General features: G+C 44.0%; 1 protein-coding gene across 1 annotated transcript in view; it reads left to right on the top strand.

Moving 5' to 3' along the window:
* Positions 1 to 9,200: 9,200 nt before the first annotated feature.
* Positions 9,201 to 17,393, top strand: part of LOC311509869 (uncharacterized protein) — a 40,337-nt gene continuing 32,144 nt past the window's right edge. The window contains exon 1 of the mRNA XM_084575308.1: positions 9,201 to 12,339. Within this exon, the coding sequence (XP_084431434.1) occupies positions 9,373 to 10,824 (1,452 nt within the window). The 5' untranslated portion in view covers positions 9,201 to 9,372 and the 3' untranslated portion in view covers positions 10,825 to 12,339. The remainder of the gene's footprint in view (positions 12,340 to 17,393) is intronic.

The raw sequence follows: 17,393 nt of genomic DNA on the forward strand, positions 1-17,393 counted from the left end.
AAGCAGCAACTGCTACACCTGTTGAGAAACACAACAAAGAACATCACCCGGTCTCGGCCGGAGAGCAAGCTGACAATCCTAAAAGGCACACAAAAGAGAAAGATTACGCTGGGGTAGACAACAACCATGGCACAAAAGTTTCATACACTCGTGTTTAAGTCTACACATGGCACAAAAGTTTCATACACTCGTGTTTAAGTCTACACATACATGTTTGTATAACACAGCAGATAACTAAACCACAGTAGTCCTTAATGTTCACGGTTTGTATACACGGTTTAAATGTTCACCAGAGGATGCAGTGACTGTGTCACCATGCAGAATGAGGATGAAGAGTGTTTAAAGATGGCTGTGATGGTGCAACCGTTCCCCCTAGGAGAGCAGACAATGGACAGGAAGTCCCAGGACCCCAACCACCAGCAGCAACCCCAGGGTGCGTGTCCCCACCACCACACCACAGAGGGACATGCCTCCATCCAGCCGGTGGCATAGGAGGCCCCCGGCCAGAACCCCCCCCCCAGCTGCGGCGAGCAGGCCCCGGCGGCCCAAGATAGGCAGCCACCAACCTCGCCGGGCAACCAGCCACCCGGGACAGGCACGGAGCAGGGTCCACGGCCCCACGAGCCCGAGGGCAGCACCCCCCACCCCCACCAGACACGCGGCCCAGCCGACGCCCACAAGGACCAGGCCGCCCCAGACGGCCGCCCGGGACGGGCCAGCACCCACCCCCACGCCCAAGCCACGCGCCCAGGGACCCCGGCAGCACCCACCCCCGCCCCCCCTCCCTTCCTCCCACCCACCCAACCCTCCCCTGCCACCTACTTGCACACCCACTCACTCATACACTTCCATCCATCCCACTCAGCCCTCCTCTCATTTCCTCACTCATTCACACCCTCCACCAGGTTCTCCCACTCATTCTGTGCACTCACCTTACTCACCTCCCCCCTCCCTCATTCTAACGCGCTCTCCCCCTGTGACTCACCCAGTCGAACACAAACAACACAAACCACAAACAAACCGTGACCGCCAGTCGGCAGCCACACCCATCCCCCAGATCTCCAGGGCCCTACACCCCCCCGCCGGCAACGGCCAGACAAGCACCCAGGGACCCCCCCATCCCGACAGGGCCCCACCCCACCGTACTCCCCCCCAAGCAGTCCCCCCAACCACGGCACGCTGCCACCACACCTGGACCACCACCCTGCCAGAACGAGGTCCCCACCGGATCAGGCAGATCCCCAGCGATACAGCCGGCAGGTACCGCAGGCCCATGGGAGAGCTGCCAGCCCCAATAACATCACTTTTATATCATAAGAAATTTGGGAGCTCCAAATCACAGCAACTGTGGAAAACACATTTGCAAAGTTCACACATCCTTTTGCTGCAGTTCCTGTGTATGAGGGTGAACTGAACTCACACACATGTACACACACGCACAAACACACACAACATTCCTGATGCCATTGATGTACTTTTCTGTTCAACATTTTTAAATATTTATGTATTTATGTTTTACTTCTAGAGCGATCGAAGTTGTTGGACACTGCACTTCTAATTGAAATGCATTGTATGTAATGCATTGTGATGCCATCACAAACACTGGCATATAAAGGGTTAAAATATTGAAAATAATCAAACATTTGGTATTTATGATTAGGACTGAAGTAGATGAAAAGATTAATGTAAAAAAAAGCAGAAAAAAATATTAACATATGCCATTTTTATGGCATTTTTGAAGAGGACACTTTTGTCCCTTCGTGGTAACAACGTAACTATTTTTGTAAATCTGACACTACAAAAAAACTAAAAATCCATCCAAATCAATCTTGCTACTGTTCATTGACATATCCAAGGCTCTAATAATCCCCCCAAGAAAAATCCACTTTGCATTCAGATTATTGAAAATATTTCATTTTTTGTGTGTTTTTTTACAATAAATTTTGGATGTCATCACAAACACTGGCATATAAAGGGTTAAAATATTGAAAATAATCAAACATTTGGTATTTATGATTAGGACTGAAGTAGATGAAAAGATTTATGTAAAAAAAAGCAGAAAAAAATATTAACATATGCCATTTTTATGGCTTTTTAAAAGAGGACACTTTTGTCCCTTAGTGGTAACAACGTAACTATTTAGGTTACACAGTGTAAAAATAGAGTATTATGGGATTTGTTTTTGAAATATCAAAATTTGTTCAAAAATACACACCTTTACCAAATATCATAGCAGCAAGCATAACCAACACTGAGTAATCAAAAAAATAAAATCTGAAAAGGACACTTTTGTCCATATCAGGCATAAGGGTTAAGTCAGATTTTCAATGCCATCTGGCGTGCCAGATATTGGAGGCGGGCCAATGTTGGCCTGCGGGCCGCCAGTTGCCGACCACTGATCTATACAGTATGTGACATCCTCTGTCCTTAGACCCTAAATTTCGCTAAGGAACAACTATGATTTGTGTAGGGAAACCAAATTCTGACATAAGTTTCTGCAGTACATTATATTTGTGATGTTAAAAGCATTATGAGTAATGTTATACTGCAAATTGAAAACATGAATTGTTTGTACCTTGTAGGTGCCTGACTACATAGTATTTACGTTGTGTACTACATGCATACTGTTACATAATGCACTTTTTTTTTATCTAACTTGGCTACACTAACTTATCGCCTCTTCCTATATCTTCAGATATAGGCTGTTGCATACAGAATGTGGATCATTTTACCAGGTATTACAAAATGCCTGTGTAGCAGTATAGAGATCTGTGGGTTTTAATTGACATTAATACAGCCAACCACTGGGAGCGCACAGACCCACAAAAGGGGCGATCCCCCCGCCGCCAGTTCTCTCTCTGCTCCCTGACTGGGGACGTCATTTCCGGTTCGGTAACGGGTGACGTCAGCATCAGCTGACAGGGCCGTGTGACGCTAATCACGCTACACATCGTTACGAGCTACGGGGGACCGCTGCTGTTTTGCTTTGCTGCTTTACTATTGGCTTTATGCTGTGCTTTATGCGTTGCATCGTTTTCGCTGCTTTTATATTGTCTCTCCTGGTGTTTAGCTGCCCGTTGGGCGGCTCGGGCGTAGATCGTTTCCTCCATCAAGGAGATTCACATTTAATTGAGTAGTGGGGTGAACTCCCCTTGTTCGGTTATTTTGTTTTCTTTCTATAGTTTACTCAGTTTATTCCGCCTGTGTATTGGATATGTTATTTTTTATTTTTGATATTCTGTTTGGTGGATTCCTTTGTAGTCATTATTCCTTTCTAGACCTGGCAATTGGCCGTTTGTATTTTTGTTTTGTTTATTGATATTGTTTGATTAGAGTTTGGATGTTTTTGTTATGTTTGTGTGTTAGTGCAACCCCACTGATTTCCCGGTTTTTCTTTTGTCGCTGAGGTCCGGTGGTGGCGCTGGTGGTCTGGTGGTGGGATCCCCCGCGTTTGGTGTGCTGTGCTCCCCTTGGTTCTGGGTCTCTTCACCGATTTTGTGTGTGCATGTGTGGGCGACTGGCACGAGTGTCTGGGTGCTGAATGTTTTAGTTGGGTGTCTCCGCCCCAGCCCTTAGCTCCAACACACCGGTAAGCCATTAGTTTCCCCTGAGTGAATGGTGTTTTTACTGTGTGTTTTAGACCGTTTTTGCAATAAAGTATATACATAATTCCATCACAAGTGAAATGTGTCTCTTGCCTTGAGTAAAATGAACCCGTGTGTCCTTAAGGTGGCTGGGACTCAAAACTACTTCCCGGGGTGGCGTTGTCAGTCTATAACTCCCCTGACCACGCCTCGCCACACCTGCAAAACTGAGGAATCAATGAGTCATTGGAAATTGAAAATTTTTCCAACCATTTTCAAACAATTCAACAATAATACTTAATACTGTCTATCTGCCTTGCAGTGGGACAAAGTGGAAAAACTCCTGGGAGCCAAAAGACAACATTCAAAGCTAACATCCTGAAATAGACTGTTACTGTGTCATATTGATTTTGTTGTTGTGTTGTATGGCAGTTATGGAGACTGACAGGGGATTATGCCATATTGTGGAAATCAAAAATGTCCAAGTATAGACGGGTTTCTTTTTTTTTTTTTTTTTTATTGTTTCATTCAGACTGGTATTTGATAAGTGAAAATCAGTTATTATATATTCTTTGATATAACTTCTTTATGATCTGTTTTGCTTGATCTTTGAGGAGGCAGGCTACATGAATGATAAATGTTAATGTCTGGTAATGTTTTGAAATAAAATGCCTGCCGCCTGTCTGTCTGTGTTCATTTCCATTCAGTTCAGTTTCATGATTGTTTACGGTTAAATTAACAGCCTCAATAGGTTTGTCTTCACTAAAAAAAAAAAGGTGACAACTTCATCCAATCACACCCATTACAGTAGCTTAGCCAGCATAAAAGACAAGCCCATGTCATCGGGAAGTACATTCTTACCTGTCAGCTGAATTTTTGTGCTTATATTGCTTGTAAATCACTCAGAATTGATTTAGTTTTGATCAACATTTATTGTTAAAGGCATAAGCCGTGAATCTGTAGTTACACTATAGGTGAGAATAGAAGTTACAATATTCTGAAATCAAGGAATGCCCCTGTCGCATATCCTCATTAGTGTTTTGTTGAGATGCTGTTTTTTCATTGAAACACACAGATGTCAGAAATTACCTATAGGACATCATAACAACGGTATGTGTAACTGATTTACTCAAAGTCCCTTGACAAATAGCTAATGTGATGTTAGTTTTCATACAGGTTCAAGATGTCTGGTGGAAATAATTAATTGGCAAAAACAAATGAGCAGATACAATATAAATTACTCGTAAGAGCCAAATATTCTTTATGAGGGTTGGTTTCCTCCGAGCCACCGGGGGGCAGTGAAGAGTCATGCGTGGATGAGTGTCATGCGGCCGAAGATGGCTGCAGGTGTTTTAAGTTTAAAGCCAAGTTTGGTTTAATTATGTGTTTTGTTTGCTGTAGTGGAGGAGACCAACAGTTTTTCGACTGTGCTTGAGTTTATTATTTCAACCATTTTTATTTTTTATTTCACCTCATCGGCAGCATCAAAGCGCAAGCGGAGCAAGCCGCACTCTTGGCACGTGCTGCCGCTTTAAAGGCGAAGCACGCTTTGGAGGATGAGGAATTTCTTCTCAGGAGAAAAAAGGAGCAACTGGAACTGGTGTTATGTCCAAGGCTAATTTCTTTAAGTTTTCTCCAATTCTCTCTAAGTTTTCAGGTGATCAGAGGCTCCTCCTCATCGTTTCCCTCCTGATCTCTGGCACCTGTTTGGAGGCCTTTAAGAGCTCTGGGTAGCTCCACCCACTCTCTCTCTCACACTGCAGCTTGGGCCTGCTGCAATGACACCAGTCTCCACCATTTTGTCTTCATTGTTATCCTTGGTTTGATTTTTTTGTTACAATAAAAGTTACTTTGGTTGCATTTGCTGGTCTTTGTCACCTGTGTTGCTTCCCAAGAGCCGGGGTCGTAACACTGGACACCGAAATAGCAGCCTCTACTGCTAAACTAGCAATACTCCAGGCCAGTGATGGCAGCAGTGTTACAGGTGGAAAGGATGGAATGGAGTCATATTTTAGGAAAATTATTCAGTGTAAAGACATGGCTGACCACTTCACTCCTGAGACAAGCCACGAGCAGACCTCAAAGCAACATGTCTCTCTTCGTGCAGAACAAAGCAAAACCTACCCAAAAATGGAAAAGGCAGCTGCAACTGATCAACAGAGCAAGGACGAACCCTCTCAAAGCACCAATCAAACATCAGGAGACATTTACAGTTTGCTGCAACAACAAAATCACATAACATCCCTTCTCGTTAAAACGCAAACCTCTCAGCTTCTACCGCACAGGGAAATCCCAGTTTTCAGTGGAGATCCCTTGCAGTTTAACACATTCATAAAGGCAATTGAGCATGGTGTGGAAGCAAAAACAACTCAGAAAAGTGACTGTTTATCTTGAGCAGTTTTCCTGTGGACAACCAAGGGATCTTGTGCGCAATTGCCTCCGTATGCCATCTGAGAGAGGTTACAGCCACGCCAAGCATCTGCTCAAAAAGCATTTCGGAAATGGCATAAAGATAACAGCTGCCTATACGGAAAAGTTTAATGGATGGTCAAGCATCAAATCTGAGGACGTTAAAGGACTTCAAGCATATGCGTTTTTCCTACGAGAATGTGCTAATGCTATGGAAGACTTGGAATACCTGGATGAGCTAAATATGCCGACAAACATGAAAATCTTAATTCAAAAACTTCCATACAAACTGAGAGAGAAATGGAGGGCCAAAGCCTGTGACATTTTGGACAAGGAAAATAGAAGAGCTCGCTTTACTGACATCGTAGAGTACATCGAACAACAAGTCAGAATCGCTTCAGATCCAGTATTTGATGATATACAGGACACTCTGCCGGGAAAAGCAGGGATCAAGGGCAAGCCTCACCTGAAATCGCAACTCAAGAGAAATAGTTTTGCAACACACGTGTCTGTGAATGATGACCTGAAAGCAGATACTAGCAAGAATACAATTATTACAATGGCAAAGACAAATACTACATCCTGTCTGTATTGCGCAGGTGGTCATGCACTGGAGCTGTGTCCACAACTGGGAAAAAGGGTGCACAGAGAGAAACTGGACTCTCTAAAGGAGAAAGGTCTCTGTTTTGGTTGCTTGTGTACAGGACATTTGAGCAGGAATTGCAATAGGCGCATTACTTGCAAACAATGCAACCAAACCATTGGAAATCTTGTACAAACAAGCAATTAAAGTTATGGATAAAAAAACCTAGGCATTGTCATGACTGTGCAATTTTAAAAAAAGTACAGTATTTTAAATTGGGACAGTCTTCACACATTTGCAGACTTGCAGACTGACCTATAGAGTACTGCATAAATTGGCTCCAGATCCTCTGGCAGAATTCATCAGCCAAAGAAACAGCCTTGAGCGTGTCACTCGAGGCTCCGTCAGAGGTGACTGTTATATTCCTTTGCGCAGGAGCACTTTCAGTAAGTCGGCCTGATCAGTAAGGAGTGCAAGTGTGTGGAACTCAGTACCTGAGGAGGTTAAACTGCTCACAAAATACAAGGCCTTCACAAAAAAATTGAAAATGTGGCTTATCAACACCTACAGCTGCCAACACTAAAAGATAAGCCTGTTGTGATGCTGTGATGTTTTGATGTTATGATAAAATGTTATGTTGTGGCCAGGGGACTACAGATGAAAACTAGCCTTCTGGCTAATTCTGTCTTTTTTAACCATGTGTAATCATGTGTTCTATGAAATTGCACTGTCCCTTTTTTTTAATAAACAGTATAAAAAAACCGCATCCCAGCATTTTGCATGTGGAGAGGAAGGAAAAGGGCACTGAAGGAACTATAGATCTGCCAAAGAAAAAATTGGAAAATTGTACAACTATTTCAGCTTGTGGTCACACAGGGGCTGGCTACAACAATGGCATGCTTCCCATCCTGCCTGTGCAAGTGAAGTGCATAAAGGGAAATAAGGTGACAAGGACATACGCTTTCCTGGATCGAGGAAACACTGGAACCTTTTGTTCTGAAAGGCTGGTGAACAAGCTACAAGCAGAAGGACGAAGAGTTAAAATTCATCTTCGCACCATGGGGCTTGACAAGAAAGTGCCAAGCAGCATTATTAATGGCTTAGAAATTTCCGATTTGTCTGGCAAGCACTTCTACAAGCTACCTGAGGTGTTTACGCAGAGAGAGATGCCTGTGTTCCCAGACAATATCATCAGTGAAGTGGAGATGTCCAAGTGGCCGTACCTCAGAGGAATTCAGATCCCTCGTATAAACTCTGATGTTGACCTGTTAATCGGCACCAATGCCTCCAAGTTGATGGAACCGTGGGAAGTGATAAATAGTCACATGGATGGACCATATGCAATCAAAACTCTACTGGGGTGGGTAATTAATGGTCCATTACAAGGAAACGATAGGCAAAATCGGAAAGGTTACCCTGCATTCACTGTCAGCAGGATTGACAGGATAGAGGAATTATTAACCAATCAGTACCATCATGACTTTACAGAGAGAACCTGTACCGACCAAGAGGGGATGTCTCGAGAAGAGAAAAGGTTCATGGGAATTGTGGAAAGCTCTGTGCAGCTTCAAGAGGGACACTACGTGCTTAAACTGCCATTTAAAAGGGAACATGTCACCATGCCAAACAATCTCTGTGTCAATAAGCAGCGTGTTCACGGCCTGAGAAAGAAGTTTAAGAGGAACGCAAAGTTTCAAGAGGAGTACACAAACTTTCTTTCGGACATAATTTGCAAAGACTTCGCTGAACAAGTGCCACAGCATCAGTTGGAACCTTGTGAGGGAAAGGTGTGGTACCTACCTCATCATGGAGTGTATCATCCAAGGAAGGGAACACTGCGAGTTGTGTTCGACTGTGGAGCAGAGTTTAAAGGAGTCTCACTCAATAGTCAACTTCTGCAAGGCCCAAACCTGACCAACACATTGATAGGAGTCCTCATGCGTTTCAGACAAGAGACAGTGGCATTAATGGCGGATATCCAAGCTATGTTTCACCAAGTCAAGGTGGCAGAGGAGCATGTCGACTTCTTAAGACTTTTGTGGTGGCCTGATGGCAACCTGGAGCAGGATCTTGTGGAGCATCGCATGACGGTTCACTTATTTGGAGCAACATCTTCACCTAGCTGTGCATGCTTCGCTCTTAGGAGGATTGCAGAGGATAATCGCGCCACTTTTCCGGTAGAAGTTATCGAGACGGTCAACAGAAACTTCTATATGACGACCTTCTGAAAAGTCTCTTTTCTGAAGAAGATGCTGTCACCATGGTGGATAACCTCAGAACCATTTGCAACAAGGGAGGTTTTAATCTCACAAAATGGGTCAGCAACAGCCGGAAAGTGCTTCAAAACATTCCAGAAGAGCACATATCAAAAAACCTGTGTGAGCTGGATCTGGACAGAGATAAGCTGCCACTGGAAAGGGCCTTAGGCTTGCAATGGTGTATCGAGACGGACACTTTCAAATTCAAACTGAAAGTCAAGGAACAGTCCTACAACAAATGTGGCTTGCTCTCCACAATTAGTTCTGTTTATGATCCATTGGGATTCTGGGCACCTGTCCTACTTCCCGCTAAACTACTGTTGCAAGAGTTGTGTCGCAGCAATGCGGTTGGGATGACCTGATACCGCAGTCTTTCCAGCTGAAGTGGAGCAAATGGCTAACAGACCTGGGAAAGGTGGCGATATTCAAGGTCAGCGGGTGTATCAAGCCCAAAGGTTTTGGAAGGATCTCTAGTGCTCAGCTGCATCATTTTTCAGATGCTAGCGAGACTGGATATGGCACAGTCACCTATCTCAGAATGCGAAACACTGAGAAATTGGTCCATGTTGCTTTCTTGTTTGGCAAAGCCAGAGTAGCCCCGCTGAAACCCATCGCCATCCCTCGCCTAGAACTCACTGCTGTCGTGGTTGCTGTTAGAATCGACAAAAAGCTTCAGTCGGAGCTGCTGCTTCCATTGACAGAATCCACCTTTTGGACCAACGGCACCGCAGTCCTTAAGTACACTAAAAATGAGGATAAAAGGTTTCAAACCTTTGTGGCAAATAGGGTGACCACAATGAGAGACTTCTCAAATGTTTTGCAGTGGAAGTACATTCCCTCTTCACTAAATCCTGCAGACGATGCTTCAAGAGGTTTGAAGGCAGACAATCTGGCCACCCAGAGATGGATTGAGGGTCCAGAGTTTCTATGGGAACCTGAGGAAAAGTGGCCAATATGCCCTACCAACATCACTATTCCTGCTGACGACCCAGAAATCAAACGGAAAGTCATGGTGAATGTGACTATTGTGGACAGTGTGAATGCCACTCATCAGCTGATGACCTATTTTTGTGACTGGCAAAGGTTAAGGGTCGCCGTAGTCTGGTTCCTCAAGCTGAAAGACATTCTGCTGAAGCTAAGTAAGAAAAGAAAACAGTTGCAGCGTGCAATCGCTACTGCTAGTGGAGCAGCATCATTGGACGTGCATAAAGAAATGCAAGCCTTCAGAGCTTCGCTTGGTAATCAAAGGATGACACTGGACGATATTTCATGCGCCGAAACGGCAATAATTTCCTTTTGCCAACGAGAGGTGTTCCATCAAGAAATTGTTGCATTAATGAACAACGCAGAAATAAAGAAAGGAAGCACGATTTACAAGCTGGATCCAATCTTGGAAGGAGGTCTTCTGAGAGTTGGAGGTCGACTAAATAAAGCATCCATGCCTGAGGACATAAAGCACCCCCTCATCTTGTCTAAAACCCAGCATGTCTCCAACTTAATACTCCGCCATGGGGGAAGAAATCAAGTTCTTTCCAAAGTAAGGAAGAAATACTGGATCACAAACGCCAATTCTGTCATAAGGAAAGTGATATCAAAGTGCAAATTTTGCATCCGTTACAGAGGAAAAACCGGAGAGCAAAAAATGGCAGATTTACCCACAGAAAGAGTTGTCCCTGATCGTCCTCCTTTTACAAATGTTGGCATGGATTATTTTGGGCCCATCGATGTGAAAAGAGGACGCAACATTGTGAAACGGTATGGAGTGGTCTTTACTTGCATGGCAAGTAGAGCCGTTCATTTGGAAGTAGCCTACTCTCTCGACACGGACTCTTGCATTAATGCTCTGAGAAGATTCATCTGTAGAAGAGGACAAGTTTCTCATATGAGATCCGACAATGGAACAAACTTCGTGGGAGCAGAAAGGGAGCTAAGGGAAGCCACAGCCTCTTTAATTCACAACCACATTGAAAGAGCCATGGCACAAAGATGAATTAAATGGAGCTTCAACCCACCTGCCGGTTCACACCACGGCGGTGCATGGGAACGTATCATTTGGATGGTCAGAAAATTTTTAATTTCTGTCCTCCGTCAACATATCTTGGATGACGAACTGTGCTCTGTGAAGCCAAGGCAATACTAAACGATCGCCCCATTACAAAACTGGCTGAAGATCCAAACGATCTCGAAGCACTGAACACAAACCACTTGCTTCTCATGAAAGGGAAACCTGTCCTACCTCCAGGACTGTTTGCAGAGACAGATCTTTATGCAAACAGAAGATGGAAGCAAGTTCAGTATATTGCTAATCTTTTCTGGAAAAGATGGGTTCACGAATATCTCCCATTACTGCAAGAACGACAAAGATGGTCAAAGGAAAGGAGAAGTTTTATGCCTGGAGACATTGTTATAGTCGTGGATTCCACAGCACCAAGAGGATCCTGGCAGCTTGGACGGATATTGGAAACCTTTCCAGAAAAAAAGGGCCTTGTGCGTTCTGTCAGGCTTCAAACTAAGACAAGTGTAATTGAAAGACCTGTAACTAAAATCTGTCTACTCTGTTAAGCTACAGAATAATATCGATATCAACAGCCAGTACTGACTAATCATTGTAGTGGAAAAATACTGAGTGCTGACTGTTATGCATGTCATGTAGGAGGAAAGTACCTGTAACTGTTACTGACTGCCACTAATGAGAAAGGTCTAGGGATGCGCTCAGAAGTCTCTGTGAACTGTTCTTTCTTTTGCTCACACACGAACATCTGCAGATAACAGTTGATACACGAGAACCTTCTCAAGGTCACATTGTTGTTGGGCAAAACTTACAGAAATTATAATATCATACGAGAGGACAAGAACCAATGAGTGGAAAGTAACTGTACCATATGCAAAGTGACAACGCCTAGTTTGAAGTATAAAATATCTTGTAAGACCTAAACTGCCCCGAGAGAGTCCTCGGAGCATTCACAGCTTGTGTTGTTCTGTGTATGATTCTCCCCCCTTCGCGAATGGTATACCTTTGTTTGATGCAATAAAACTCACAAAGACAAAACCTTTGACTTGAGATCTTTTTATTCAAAGTAAATAGAAAAATACATAGCCGGGGGTTTAAGGGTGTGGGAAACACATTTCTGTGACCAGAATTTAAGCAATTGTCAAGTGGGTGAAAAGATATGTTTACCATCTTGAACAGTGCCCCCACTTTCTGTCTATGTCCACTAGGTATAGTCACACAGCTGAGTTCATAAGCTTTCCAGAACACTTTGTCCTAAGTCTATAACCCCTTTTGATGCAGAATTACAGCCCTTCAGAACGGTCAATAGTCCAAAGAAGGAGGCATTTACAATCCCCTAACTGACAAGCTATTCCCCCTTCCAATGATTATTAGTGATGCAGTGCTACGCAATGCAAACTATTGACCCTCATAGCAAAGCTATGGGAGTCAATAGTTTGCAGTGCGAAGCACTGCAAACTATTGTTCTTCACTACGTTTTTCTTCTTATTATTAGTGATGCAGTGCTACGCAATGCAAACTATTGACCCTCATAGCAAAGCTATGGGAGTCAATAGTTTGCAGTGCTTCGCACTGCAAACTATTGTTCTTCACTACGTTTTTCTTCTTATTATTATTATCTGTGCCGATGCACTAGCTCCCATTGCAGGCAATGGGAGCTAGTGCATGCACAGGCAGGCACAGCCTGCCTGTGCATGGCACATATATTACTATTGCTCGCGTTTAATATTCTTATAGCTTCTTCCGGCCTTTTTTTCGCCGGATAACTCGTCCCAGAGTTTTGAAGAAAAATAGACAAATTGTATATCCAGACGTGCGCCTTGATCGGGAATCGTGTGCTATGACTTTTCTAAGCGATTCCTCCAACGGGGCGAGAATAATCGGGCAAAAAGCGGGCGTTTTTTCCCATTGAAATGAATGGAGAAGCCCGAAAAAATCGCCAACATTCCAAAATCTCCTCCTTCGCTTTGTCGAGCGATTACTCGGCCGTGCTTCGGAGTAGAAAATTGCTTGAAAGTTTGTACGAGGCACGGGAAGTGTAGCTTTTAGTCCTGAAAACGGCGTTTCGATAGCTTTTACGGTTTGGTCAGGGTCGCAGTTTACGTTTTGGTGAAATTTTGGAAAAAAAATAAAAAATCATCGTTTATAATGGATCTCTATGTACGCACTCTGGCGCTCACTCTAACTTTAGAGTTTCGTCGAAATTCTGAAAAAAAAAAGGTTCAATCTTACGGGGTGGCCACAGTTTTTGAGGTACAGAGATAAAAAATACATAAAAACGTAGGGATTTTTGTTGGCTTTCACATGGTGTGGCTTTTATTTGTGTGGGACGTACGGTTTGGGCTGCAGGCTCCTCTGAGCGAGGAGTGCGCCGATCAGTTTTCGAATTTTTCTCCATGTGTGTGTATGTGGAAAGCGAGAGCGATTTTTCGACAATTTTTCTCGTCGCATGCTTTTTTTCTAAAACGACTACGGCCACAATTTTCGCAGTACGCGCGTGGGAATAACACTAAATTGTAGAAAACCCTCGGCTGACGCTCACAATGTGTTCGTTTTCTCGATAGGACTTGTAGTTTTTGATTTATGAGCATTTGTTCGGAGGGCAAATCCTAGGGTGCAGGAGAGAAGGGAGTATAACATATAGAATATCATGTGCGGCGTGTAGTCGTGGCAACGGGCCCTGACGAGCAGACTCAGCACAGGTGCACACAGAAAGTGGAGGGAAAAGGGTTCTGAGTGGATAACAGGTTCTGCCACAACATTAAAACCCCTCAAACCATTACTGCAGTACTGTAGGGGGCCAGAACCTGACACTATGACCCCCCCACTCCAACCCCCCCACCCTCCCCTCCCACTATAGCATTACAGACACAGACTGCCAAAACATTATGACCACTTAACCCATTACAGGACTATAGTTGGGCTGCAGAATCTGACACTATGACCCCCCCCCCCCCCACACTCCATTTAAGCATTACAGTAATAGACTGCCAAAACATTATGACCACTTAACCTATTACAGGACTATAGTATGGTGGCACAATCTGACACTATGACCCCCCCCCCCCCCTCCGACTCCATTTTAGCATTACAGTAATAGACTGCCAAAACATTATGACCCCCTAAAAGGGTTCTGAGTGGATAACAGGTTCTGCCACAACATTAAAACCCCTCAAACCATTACTGCAGTACTGTAGGAGCCAGAACCTGACACTATGACCCCCCCACTCCAACCCCCCCACCCTCCCCTCCCACTATAGCATTACAGACACAGACTGCCAAAACATTAGGGACTCTCAGACCGTTACAATGGGGAGACAGAACACTCCATGACCCTCCCCTCTCTCTCTCTCCCTCCCTCTCTCCCTCCTTCCCTCTCTCTCTCCCTCTCCCTCCTTCTCTCTCTCCCTCCCTCCCTCCTCTGTTGGTGCTATCACTTTATTAGGTAAGTGAGTTTCTAGAATTATTTATATGTTAAGTGTTTGTGCCCAACATAGCTGAACTGTTAATAGAAGTTAACTACTAGCCGCCCAATGTTTTAGCCTTAGGCTAGCCTTCCAGCATAGCTCATGTATGTTAGCGAGCTAGCTAACCGCCGCTGACTAAACCGCGGTGTTAGCCTCGAGCTAACCGCGAGCTAGCCTCGAGTTAACCGCGAGCTAACCGGGTATTAACCGCGGACTCGCGGGACTTAACCGCGAGTTAGCCGCGGGAGTTAGCCGCGAGCTAACGCGGAGGCTAGTGGGGTTAGCCGCCGGCTAATTCGCCACGTTGCTAGCAGGAGCTTATCACAGTCATGAAACCGGCACTGAAGTTAAAACATTTACAACTTTACAATTTAAAGGGAAGATATTTTTAAATAAAACTGTAAAATATATTATTCCACCACATAAAGTAGGAAACGTTTATGGCTTGTAACACATTAATGACATTTTATATATAATTGGAGTAATATAATATGATGTTTTTAATTAAATAAATAATGAGCTGTTGAACACTCAGTTATTAGTGCCGAGTGCCTATGACACGAGGCCACTCCTCCCATAGCAAGCTATGGGAGGAGTTGCCTCGTGCCATAGGCCATAGGCACGAGGCCACTATTGATCTTCTGCGTGTTTCTTTGCAGTTTTATTTTTACTTATTCATTTTCCGCCCTTTTTCGCCGATTAATGCGGCCCGAACCGGCGAGAGGACCCCAACACATGATATATCAAAACGTGTGTTTTGATCCCGAATCCCGTGCTATTACTTTTATAAGGGATTGACGAGTTTTTCGCGAATTTATTCGCGAAAAACCGCGAGAAATTTCCCATTGAAATGAATGGAGAAGCCCGAAAAAAAAAAAAAATCAACAGACATTTTCAACAATGAACTGCTCTGGCATACTTTCACCGAGAGACTCCATTTAAATTTTAAAACGTAGGTACTCTTGCCTTCTCTTCAGCGATTCACTTCACTTATCGACAACTTTTACCGTTTTTAAACTATGAAGCCTCAGAGTTGTGTAGGTTTTTACTCAAATTTCAGGGTTTATAATGGGTGTGTATTGCGCGGAATGTTGGCGCTAGAGTGGCAGGTAGAGTGAGGAGGAGAGAAGAAAATAGGCAAAAAATAAAACAGAAACTGCTCCCGTGGCCACAAATTTCACACCTCAGACATAATTTATACATAGAAACGTAGGAAAATTTGTCTTCTCGCTCAAATTCGTCTGCTAAAGCTGTAAAGTCTTATAGTTTTGGCGTGAGACGCAAAGATGCGCCAGCAACACCCATCCACAGCTTCATAGACTGCCATGTTAAATTTCTGGAGCAAAGCAGAAGCAATCCTTTCTTTGAATCGCTCTTTATAGCTCACATTTCTTCATTTTACCCACAAACTGCATATCTAGACGTTCAGGAAAGACTCAAGATGCCCAAAGTGAAGTCGGTTCAATGATTGGAAACACGGTTTGGCCACAAGGCCTTCCTGTTCGAGGAGGTTTGTTTCAGCATTTTCTCTCCCTCTAGCCATCTTCTAACTGAAATTCAAACTGGTAACCGTGACAACAAGGCCCCAACGGGCATACACACGCTCACACGCAGCAGAAGAGGAGGGTCTCCACAGAAAGAGGCGGGAAACTTCCAACTGACATAAGTAACTGGTATGTGGGGCAGCCATTTTGGCTTTTGGCACCTAAGTTGAACAATGACAGGTGTCTGTCTGTCATTGGCTAGCGCGTCATGTTAATTGCTAACATTAGCGGCTAATGCTACTTTTTAGTGGCAAGAAATTGGTGGTAGCATTAGTGGCAGCATTAGCATGTTAGCGAATAGCATATTAGCAATTAGCATGTTAGCAATTAGCATGTATTTAATTTTTAGTGGCTTAAAAGACATGCTAACACTAAACCAATGTTAAAATTAGTGGCTAGCGCGTCATGTTAATTGTTACCATTAGCGGCTAATGCTACTTTTTAGTGGCAAGAAATTGGTGGTAGCATTAGTGGCAGCATTAGCATGTTAGCGAATAGCATATTAACAATTAGCATGTTAGCAATTAGCATGTATTTAATTTTTAGTGGCTTAAAAGACATGCTAACACTAAACCAATGTTAAAATTAGTGGCTAGCGCGTCATGTTAATTGTTACCATTAGCGGCTAATGCTAATTTTTAGTGGTAGAAATTGGTGGTAGCATTAGTGGCACCATTAGCATGTTAGCGAATAGCTAGCCACTAATTTCTTGCCACTAAAAATTAAAGACATGCATTAACCTAATGCTAACATTAGGCAGCCATTTTAGTAGTTCTTAGCACTTAATTTGAATCTGCGTGTGTAAAATGACAGACAGAGAAAGCAGAGCAGCTAGCGCGTCAGCGCTAGCCACTATTTAAGCTCCCAGTGGAAAACAGGATCTGCCAAAACATTAAAACCCCCCAAACCATCCCTGTCTCCCTTGGTGCTTTCACACAGCTGCTGGGCCTCTTAGCTATTGCTCTTCTCATTGACTGAATGACAACTTCTCAGTCATGTTTGACCTTTTTTCTTTATTTTAAACACAAATTATATCTGGCTGCTTTGCTGAAACTCCTGACACAACATCCCTGACCCGTTTCCTTCATCTTATTAGGTCAGTGAATAGCTTAACTGCTAACAGACGCTAACGACTAGCCGCCCAGTGATTTAGCCGACGACTAGCCTTCCAGCATAGCTCATGTATGTTAGCAAGCTAGCGGAGCTAACGGAGCTAGCTAGCCGCTAGCTTAACGCCGCGGACTCAACCGCGGAGTTAGCCTCGAGCTAACCGCTAACTAACCGCTAGCTAACCGGGATTTAACCGCGGACCCGCGGGAGTTAAACACGAATTAGCCGCGGCAGTTCGCCGTGAGCTAACGCGGAGGCTAGTGGGGTTAGCCGCCGGCTAATTCGCCGCCTTGCTAGCGGGTGCTTATCACAGTAATAATGTTGAAGTTTTACAATTTAAAGGGAAGATATTTTTAAATTAAACTGTCTCAAACTGAAAAATATACTATTCCACCACATAAAGTAGGAAACATTTATGGCTTGCAAC

Source organism: Chelon labrosus (assembly GCF_963514085.1).
Source record: "Chelon labrosus genome assembly, contig: SCAFFOLD_63, whole genome shotgun sequence".
Lineage (NCBI taxonomy): Eukaryota > Metazoa > Chordata > Actinopteri > Mugiliformes > Mugilidae > Chelon > Chelon labrosus.